We start from the raw sequence: 10,316 nt of genomic DNA, 5'->3' as shown, positions 1-10,316 counted from the left end.
CAAAAAAATAATCCAAACTAGAAAATAATCAAATTAAAAAAGACATTAATCAAGAAGCCAAAAAATAAACGACAAATAAATAAACATCTGTATCAATGATTCATATTCAAAGTGTAAAAGTAGTAAACTGTGCATAAAAATGTTTTTTAAGGATACAGTAAGGGCAATTAAACCAGTTAAATCAATGTCGCTTAGTTTATTATTCAATAAGGATAAGATAAATATAAACCGTTATTAATTAACAGTTTATTGAATTATTATAGCCCATTCCAGTCGCATCTGCTGTTATGGCCGCATGGTGATAATCAGTATAATCTGACTGTGCAGTCAAGATGGAAGTGTAACTGGATGAATTTCAGCTCTGACCTAATTATTCAAAGACGAGCAGCTATAAAATGTGCAGATGGACACAGTCTAATAGGCCTAACCTCTAGAAGTATCCCTTCCTGTTTTAATCCCGTCTCAGAGAACTGATAGAAGACATTTCGGTATTAATAATTATCACCAAATCGGCCTTTTTGTCCAAATGAATCGGAAAAAAACCCTAAAATGGAGTATTCAGTAAATGCTGGCAAGACGTCGGCATTTAAATACGCTTAACTCGAAAATGTAAAAAAATAGAAAAATGCACATTTGCTTTGTGCCAATTAATACCATTGTCCCCATGTATCGATAAAGACACTGAATATAATACTGAGGCCATTTATCGGTGACGCGATTGAAAAATATTCCCAACATTCGTTAAATATCATAGATACCATGACTAAATAACAACCTAAACCGTTGAAACAGTCTGAACAGTGGTCGTATGCTCTTTAATTTTATAAATCAAGGCAGATTAAAAGATTTGGTAGAGATCCTGCTACTCAACTCCCCACAGTCCGAGCCTTTATGCTGGATTTAAACGGGATTATTCTAGGAATAAAAGCAAAGTAGTACATACAAATGTTATCAAGGCCCGATACTCAACTGGGCAATTATATACATTTTTTATTTATACGTTATTCGTCACTTGTTTTTTTTTATATTAGTTATTCTTAACTGAGGCTTTTGCTTCGGTGGCTGATTTGATGCATTGAAATTATTATAAATAAACTGGATCTTGGTTACTGTTGGAGGAAACGATGAGTCGTACAAATTGGAGAGAGGACGTTTGAGAGAACCAGGCGGTAGAGTGAGCCAAGACACCCCGAACCCCCTGCAAGAGAGATTTACAGGCCATGTGTGTGTGTGTGTGTGTGTGTGTGTGTGTGTGTGTGTGTGTGTGCGTGCGTGCGTGGGAGAGAGAACGGACGGGAATAATTCAAAGTGTGTGTGTGTGTGTGTGTGTGTGTGTGTGTGTGTGTGTGTGTGTGTGTGTGTGTGTGTGTGTGTGCGATAGTGTGTGTGTGCGTGCGTGCGGGAGAGAGAACGGACGAGAATAATTCAAACTGTGTGTGTGTGTGTGTGTGTGTGTGTGTATGTGTGCGTGTGTGCGTGTGTGTGTGAGTGTGGGAGGGACAAAAGAACGAAAATGTTTTTTGCGTGTGTGTGTGTGTGTGTGCGTGTGCGCCCGCGTGCGTGCGCTAATAACGATTTAACGTTTTTTGGGGTTGCACGTGTGACCACGCGCGTGCACGTGCGGGGGGACCTCTAGTTTGGGCGGCGACAGTGTTGTCCTTTCAGCGCCATCTCACCACCTCTCCACCCCTCGAGCGCTCCACCTCTGCCCCGTCACCTACAGCCATATCTCAATATTTGGTACCGAAAGTATTTATGAACAATCATCCCAAATGTCGCAGGTTGGTCAGATAACCCCGTGATCCCAGTTCAGCACCGATTCCGTTCCCAGTGTGGTGAAGCCCGCCTGAAGCCGCTCTGAGGCGTTCGCACACCGATGTCACTTGGACGCACTGCTACGAACAAGAACCGAATATAAAGCTCAATATGTACCAAACTCAATTCCGAGGAATTTACCGCATCCGGCCAATCAATCATTTACATTTAAATTTGAGGGGTTCGTCCGTTATTTTGTAGAACTGTTCTGGGCATTTACGGTTAAATTGACATTAATTGTGGTTCGTAAATAGTTCTAGAGAAAATACTCTGTGCCGAAAAGGAACATAAAAAACTACTCCTGGTGGTTTGTGCGTGTAAATAATCTCAGTCCGATAAAATAAAAATATCTTTGGCAGTGGATATTCGGATGGTTGGTGAATTTAACTACAGTCCATTGAAATAAATAGGAACCTCATTCCTAATCGTATATGGATGTTAGATGTCATATTCAAACTCAAATTATATATTTTTTCCTGAGTTATTTAAGGTCTCTGGCCCTGTGCGAGACTTCTTTAAACCATCTCAGGGTTTCGATTTTCCCGGAATTGATTTTTTTGTTGCGTTTTTCAGTTCAGTCATTTCTATTTCATTTCTATTTTTTAGTATCTCTTTATGGCCAGTCCCTGTAATCCCTGCCGGTATTTAGAAACCATTAGTGGAAATGTATTTTGGTTGAAGGTTCAAGGTTCTGTATTTTGGTTCACGGATTAAAAAGACCTTGACCTATTTGCAGAATTTAATCACTTAATTTTTCGTTCATATCTTCACGTGTAGCTAATTGCAAATGATCCCCATTAACGAATATTATTAAAATGAGACTTATGACAACAGAAGTAAACTTTAGGTGCATTTCGAAATCCATTGAAGTTCAGGCCGCAATGGCTCTTACATAACGTGTCTATTTCTTTATTATTCTAATATAATATAATATAATATAATATAATATAATATAATATAATATAATATAATATAATATAATATAATATAATAAATTATAACAAATTATAACAAATTATAATATAATATAATATAATATAATATAATATAATATAATATAATATAATATAATATAATATAATATAATATAATATAATCATAATTCATTATTTACCTGAACCGTGGTCTGATGGTGCGCTCTGATATTTGATTAAATTATTAAAGTATACTGTCGCCTTTGCCTACTTAAGTATACACGGACAAAATAAATCCTTAAATTGGAGTCATTGGATCACCTTAAAAAAGGGTTAAAAAACAAAACAAAAGAAAAAAAAAGGTTTGTTAGACTTCTTTTTTGTCTTCTACATTTGTCATTTTAAATTGACAAACGCAAATATAGACAAATATAAGCTTTACACATTTCTTTTCAATTTCATATGTATTTATTCACAACATATCGAGTTCAGCACCTTGGACAGCGCTGATACAATTACGACGGAACCATATGTTTATATAAAGTCAAACTTTTGTCAAGTGCACCCACAGGGGACTCAATACACTCAACACAAAAGAGAATATAATAAAATAATAAAATATATGCAGAGATAGACGTGCATATACATAATAAAATGACAGATAAAAGTGCATATGATAAAAATTAAAACGATATACATACATACCGACTGCTCACCTAATTGAGGTTGAGGTGATGCCTTTAAAAATAGTCTCTTCATACATTCATACTCTGCTGCGCGAATATTAATATGGCTATTTTAACCAAGTTGCATTCAGCTACAAACATCTTTACAGGAAAGTAGTACGCATGTATTTGCCTGAGGTATATTTAAATGGTGCCTTTTTGTGTGTGTTCCCAGAGATCCCTCAGTGCGCCGGCTGCAGCCAACACATCCTGGACAAGTTCATCCTGAAGGTGCTGGACAGACACTGGCACTCCAAGTGCCTCAAGTGTGCAGACTGTCAAACGCAGCTGGCAGATAAGTGTTTCTCGCGGGCGGGAAATGTCTACTGCAAGGAGGACTTCTTCAAGTGAGTGAAATGTATAATAAGGATGATAATAATTGCTATTGTGGGGACAATTCACAGTTCACAATTGTGTTGTGGAAATGATCAAGTTCATGTAAAATATAATAATGAATAGAATACTTAATTTTTAATCCTAATAAAATCAATCTCAGATTATTATTATTTTAATTTATTATAATTTTAATTTATTTCTTACCGTTACAAGCAATATAGTTTGTGCGTCAGAAGTCTGTCCTGAAGTTCATAATTGACAAAACCATGGGGATGATGAGCTGACAGTGAAGGAGATCTCGGCTTTGTTGTCAAAGGAGAAAGAGGAGTTTGGTTGTTAAAGACATCCATCTTATAAAACCTTATTATGGTGGAAATACTAGCCATATGTATAAGAAACGACTTTGTTTGTTTGTTTCTTTCTTTCTTTCTTTCTTTCTTTCTTTCTTTCTTTCTTTCCTTCTTTCTTTCCTTCTCTCCCAATTAAATTTCTTGGTGCATCTGAGAAGAAAATTAAGTTTGACTTTTGTCCAAAACTGGATGAGCTGCGCTGGGCTTTTACTAAATCATGTTTGAGGGGTTTAACGTCCCGAGCTTCAATGAGACCTAAAAAGCTCTCCAGTCACAGAGTGAGGGCTAACTCTATTACCCGGCCCTGGGGACAATAGGGAGATGTTTTCCTGTTCAAAGCACTATGGTGGGCTAAGCTGTGGGCTAAGCAAGGCCATGGGTCCACCCATACATTGAAACATGCATATCCAACACAGGTACACACACACACACACACACGCTACATGTAATATTCATGCATATAAACGGACACACACATGGATATCAGCACACATATACACACACACGGACAGATCCAGACAAACACTGGTGTGCACTCCCAGCAGTGAGTTGAGACTTCACCTTGGTCTTTAGGAGGCAGGGTTTTATTTCCGTGGATGGGCGGTGTGATTTAAAGCCTTTCCTGAGTTAGTACTTTATTGGTTCTCCTCAGGGTGTGTTTACTGTGAGCACTACCATCCCCCACCCCCCACACCGCACTGCACCGCCCCCCTCCACTCTTGATTTCACACCACCTCATTTGCAAACACCCATGCAGGCAAATGCACACACACACACACACACACACACACACACACACACACACACACACACACACGCACACACGCACACGCACACACGCACACACACACACACACACACACGCACAGATATTTTCACATACAAACAAATGTACAGGTTTATACACAGCGATGCACACACTCAGGTACACACACACATACATACACACACACTACATTGATCCCCTCCATCCATCAAGCAGAAGAAAGGCCTATCACTAACAGAAATGCACTCCGGTGCTGATTTTTGCGACCCACCACAGCCGTCTCAACTATTAATACACAATGCGCCATCTTTCTTGGCCAGAGTCAGGAGGAGATGACATCTTACGTGCAACATTTTAAACAGGGTGTGAATACTAGAAAGGCAAGATACTGCTTATCTTGTAGAAGTGTTGGTTTTTGTATTCACCAAATGGCAGGTTCGTCCTTCTCTGTCCCTCTATCATCCCCCGTCTATTCTATCCAGAAAAATTTTAAAAAGTTTGCATTTGAATATCTTTCCTTGACAATAGCTATTATGATATCTTAATCTTACTGTTTTTTCATTTGTGTGTTACAAATTTAACATCCTCAATTGATCTATCAATTCTTTCTCCCTCTCTTTCCCGATTCCTCCAGGCGTTTTGGAACAAAGTGCGCATCATGCCAACAAGGGATTCCTCCAACGCAGGTGGTGCGGAAGGCACAGGACTTTGTGTACCATCTGCACTGCTTTGCCTGTGTCATGTGCAGCCGGCAGCTGGCCACGGGAGACGAATTCTACCTGATGGAGGACGGACGGCTCGTCTGCAAGGAGGATTACGAGACAGCCAAACAGAATGGTAGGCCAGGATCTGTCTTCAATTATGAATGCAGTTGGCCTGTTTAAAACACGCAGAAATATTCAGGATGTTGCAACTCTTTCACTAACAGAGTGGCTGCAACCGAGCCACGCGAGCCACATCGCACAAAGCTGATTTTTTTACGAGTGTCGTTAAAGCTGGAGGTGATTTGGTGTTAAATGACCATGGCTTTTACTACATTAGCCTTAATTCACAATCTCTTTACATGCTGTAAACGTGGCGGAGCTCTCCAAAAGGCTATTTCAAATTTGAATTCTCGTAAGAGAGGAATGAACTGCGGCGATTGCAGAAGAAAATGACACCCATGTGTTTGTGATGTGGCTTGCTTTTATTTATATGTTGTGTCCTGTTTAGGTATTGTTCTGTCTATCTGTCTCTCTCTTACAGTCCATCACTTTCTGTCTCACTCCCCCTTTCACCCTTCATCTTATCCTTTGAATAAATAAAGTTTATATATTGTTATTTTACATGATGTAAAAATTAGTTAGTACTTAACTGTCAGGATTTCAACACCCCTTCTGTTGGCACTCGGGCGTAGCATATTTATGAGCAGTGGGATCGCCGTGGAACAGTTGCACAAGGACCTTAATACAGTTCCACACATGGTCGTCCACTTCATTTAGCAGACATCTACAGCACACAAGGCCAAGGTCACTGTACATAATAATAATTTAACAAATGTCTTAATAGATCAGTCATGCATGTAATGGAATGTCTGCAGATGACTCAGAAGCAGGAGCCAAGCGGCCCAGGACCACGATCACAGCCAAACAGTTGGAGACTCTGAAAAGCGCCTACAAGAACTCGCCCAAGCCGGCGAGGCACGTCCGAGAACAGCTGTCCTCCGAGACGGGGCTGGACATGAGAGTAGTGCAGGTAAGTCCCTATCTATCTGTCTATCTATCTATCTATCTATCTATCTATCTATCTATCTATCTATCTATCTATCTATCTATCTATCTATCTATCTATCTATCTATCTATCTATCTATCTATCTATCTATCTATCTATCTATCTATCTATCTATCTATCTATCTATCTATCTATCTATCTATCTATCTATCTATCTATCTATCTATCTATCTATCTATCTATCTATCTATCTATCTATCTATCTATCTAGTTGTCTGTCTGTCTGTCTGTCTGTCTATCTATCTATCTATCTATCTATCTATCTCTATTTACATTTGTCTTTCCTCACCAGGTGTGGTTTCAAAATCGGCGGGCTAAGGAGAAGCGTTTGAAAAAGGATGCTGGGCGCCATCGCTGGGGTCAGTTCTATAAGAGCGTCAAACGTAGTCGAGGAGGGACGAAGGTAGAAAAGGAAAGTTCTGCTGACGACGCAGGACTCAGTGACAGCGAGCTGAGCTTCAGAGGTACGCACCGTCCACTTCTACTTCTACGAGAAAGCAATACATGCTGGGCTAGTTTGGAAAATATTCAAAGCAGGGAAATGACGAGGAAATTGTCCATAACTACAAAGCTACAAGTGTGTTGTAGGTATGAGTATATGGATTTTAGAAAGGTTGTTGTTGATGCGTTTTTGGTCTTTTGATCACTCAATTTTTGATCCAGTGAAAACCCAAATTTGGTTTAAATTTCAGATTTCTGTGCATTACAATAACTAATGATTCTACCTTTTTATTTTGTTGGTTGCCATGAGGGAGACAGAGAGGGACCATTTTAGCCATATCTGTTTTATGGTTATTTACTGTAATGTTTGCAAACTGTGTTTTGGGGAGTCATAAAAGGGGTTTTGGCATTTTTTAAAAGAAGGCTACTTTATGAGAAATCAAAACACCATGGCAGAAACTATATAAATGCAGGTGGAGCTTTTAGTCAATTACAGAGAGAGTGCTCTGGGGCATTGTTGTTACTGAAATTGACCCAAGGAGTGATGAGATGGAAACAAATATTTTGTTTAGCATGAATTACACCCATTTAGACACTGCCTTTGTTAAAACTAAAGGTAAATCACACTCTTTATCTAATTTTTCCTCTTCTTCCCTTTCACCATTGGAACTAAAACACTTACTGTAAGAGGCGCCTCGCCATCTGAGTCACTTACCTCTATGAAATCCACATAACATTGCCTCAATAAATAACATTCATAAAAGCACTTAACAGTATTGAAAAATAACAACTATATAATGTTCATGCATTTGACAGCGCCGTTGATGTCTCAAAGTAATAACACCGCTGCTGCTCAGTAATGGTATCTTCCATCCTTAACCAACAGAGGATCAGATCCTGTCTGACTTGGGCCACACCAACGGGCTCTACGGGAGCGTCGGAGATGTCGCCAATGGCGGCGTGCTTAACGGCGGCTTCTCGTTAGACGCAGCGGGACAACAGTATCACGACATCCGCGCCGGAAGCCCCTACGGTCTCCCTCAGTCGCCCTCTTCCATCGCCTCGCTGCCTGGCCACACTCCGCTCCTCAACAACCTCAGCTTCAACATGGACAGTCTCGTGGTCCAGGGTGGGGGCGGGGGGGTTGGACAGGCTCTGAGGGCCATGGCTGGAGGCCCCACCTCAGACCTCTCCACGGGCAGCAGTACGGGATACCCCGACTTCCCCACCAGCCCTGCGTCTTGGCTGGATGAGATGGACCATTCCCAGTTCTGAACCTTTCGCTAAAACACAGTGGAATCAACTATTGTGGAGAAACATCTATGGTGGTGGTGGGGGGCTGGGGGGGGGGGGCACCAGTGTGAAGGACAGAGAACAGACTCACAAGGCTTTTTACATTTATATCACTCTCCAAAACTCTGGTATGTTTTGTTTACAGTATGTGACGTTGGCTAAAGAAGAAGAGGAAGAGAAGAAGTTTTCTCTTCGTTTTTCAAAAGTGGGGAGAGGAACTGGATTTCCAGAACTGGACCTAATGCTCTCCAGTGAAGAGCAGTGAGGAACATCTCCCCTCGTCCGGGAAATGACTTCACAAAACAGTTCTGAATGTTCAATATTAACACTGTATCATACAGATTTTTGGTTAAAAATTTACTTTTATTTTATTCTCTTATCTGTCTGAAACTGAAACTGGATTTGAAGTTTCCGGCATTAGGTTGGTGGACTATGCTCATGGTGAGGTAGAGTCCTCTTACCACCAATTAATCGGCCAATCCATCCCTATATATGGCTACAACAATAGGACCACAATCTAGACGGACGTTGCTTGGTCCAGGAGACATGCTTCCTGCATGCATCTGATTCAGAATGACGAGGACCGCTGTCTGGCTGTATGAAAGCCTTCACATTGGCAATGCACTTTACTCTTCTCTTCTTTTTCAAAATGTTCGGGCAAGAATGCAGAGAGAAATTGAGGGGAGAGACGTATGCACAAGGCAAACAAAAAAAAACAAAAAAAAAAAAACACAGTGTTTCATTGGTGGAGAAATTTACAAGAGCAGTGGCACAAGTGGGACTTTTGTACCATGCTGATGTTTTTTAAAGTATTGCTGGAGCTTACATGATTAGATTATTAGGAAGTAGATGGCCGTTGGTCTGCCTGTCTGTTTGTCTGACTGTTTGTAGAAGCTGAGGTTTCCTCTCTTTGACTGAGGGGGGGACGTGCTCCTCTGTATTTATAGGTGCTTTACTTGTTGTCGTCTGCGCAACGGTCTTTGCTCCTGACCTGAGAGTAAACTTCTGTCAGTATTACTACAGATTACCACCGCGCAAGCTTCAATCCAGCACAGACAAACACTTGAAACTTGGTCGCAACGTTGTCTCGTGTGTGACAACATTGAGAACAAGTTTGGAGTTTGGAAAAAATTCCAGTTATAAGACTAAATTATAAGAATATTAAGATATTACCGGAATATTGATAGTTAAAATTGGACATTATAAAAATTATGAAATATCCACACAAAATATTTAACACTAAGAAATAAGAAATAATATGGAATAAAATACTCTGTATTAACTGATCAGGAGAGTTGTTCCCTCAGTGCGACGGCAGGTTTCTCCCAGTCCAGCGGCGCTGAGGCTCACTCTGTAGCAGCGTGTTGAGCAGCTGTGTGTCAGCCTGCCCTGCCGCCGCACGGCCTCCATGTCAGAGGGATTAGAAACCTTAATACACAGTCACACACTGAGGCAGATGATTCTCTGTCTGTCGGTCTGTGTCTTACAGTGCGGGTCACAGGAGCTAAACCTTAGGAAGCCATGTTGGGTGGGACGCGCCAGGAGGGGTTTGTCACAATCTAGGTCCCCTCATTACCGCTTCTCTTGAAATGGAAACTGTGATTTAGCTCAGAGAGTGGTCTTCGGCTTGATTCGGTGTGTTCAGGTGTTAAAACAGTTACTTTGAGGGTAATAAGATTTATATTCTTGTGAAACAACTCATCAAGACCTTGTCCTGAGTGCTGATATTCCTGTTTGTCTGATGGAGCAACAGTAATAAAGCTGTTCCTGTATAAAATAATCATTCAAATTCCTTTGAACCGCTGTTCCCGGTTTTAACTGTGTCAACCATTGCTCACAAAAGAATTGCCAAATCCTGCTGCATCGGGTGAAAAGAGCATCTACTCGGCAGCTCGGAAGTAAATC

General features: G+C 40.6%; 1 protein-coding gene across 1 annotated transcript in view; it reads left to right on the top strand.

Moving 5' to 3' along the window:
• The window catches only part of lhx4 (LIM homeobox 4), a gene marked incomplete at both ends in the record, with an annotated part of 9,729 nt that extends 1,336 nt beyond the window's left edge, over positions 1-8,393 (top strand). Inside the window, 5 exons of the mRNA XM_080010337.1 lie at positions 3,630-3,801; positions 5,541-5,743; positions 6,486-6,640; positions 6,970-7,141; positions 8,005-8,393. Of these exons, the coding sequence (XP_079866463.1) occupies positions 3,630-3,801; positions 5,541-5,743; positions 6,486-6,640; positions 6,970-7,141; positions 8,005-8,393 (1,091 nt within the window). The remainder of the gene's footprint in view (positions 1-3,629; positions 3,802-5,540; positions 5,744-6,485; positions 6,641-6,969; positions 7,142-8,004) is intronic.
• Positions 8,394-10,316: the final 1,923 nt, after the last annotated feature.

Source organism: Zeus faber (genome assembly GCF_960531495.2).
Source record: "Zeus faber genome assembly, chromosome: 1".
NCBI lineage: Eukaryota > Metazoa > Chordata > Actinopteri > Zeiformes > Zeidae > Zeus > Zeus faber.
Note: the sequence above shows the minus strand (reverse complement) of the source record. Positions and strands in the feature narration are given on the sequence as shown.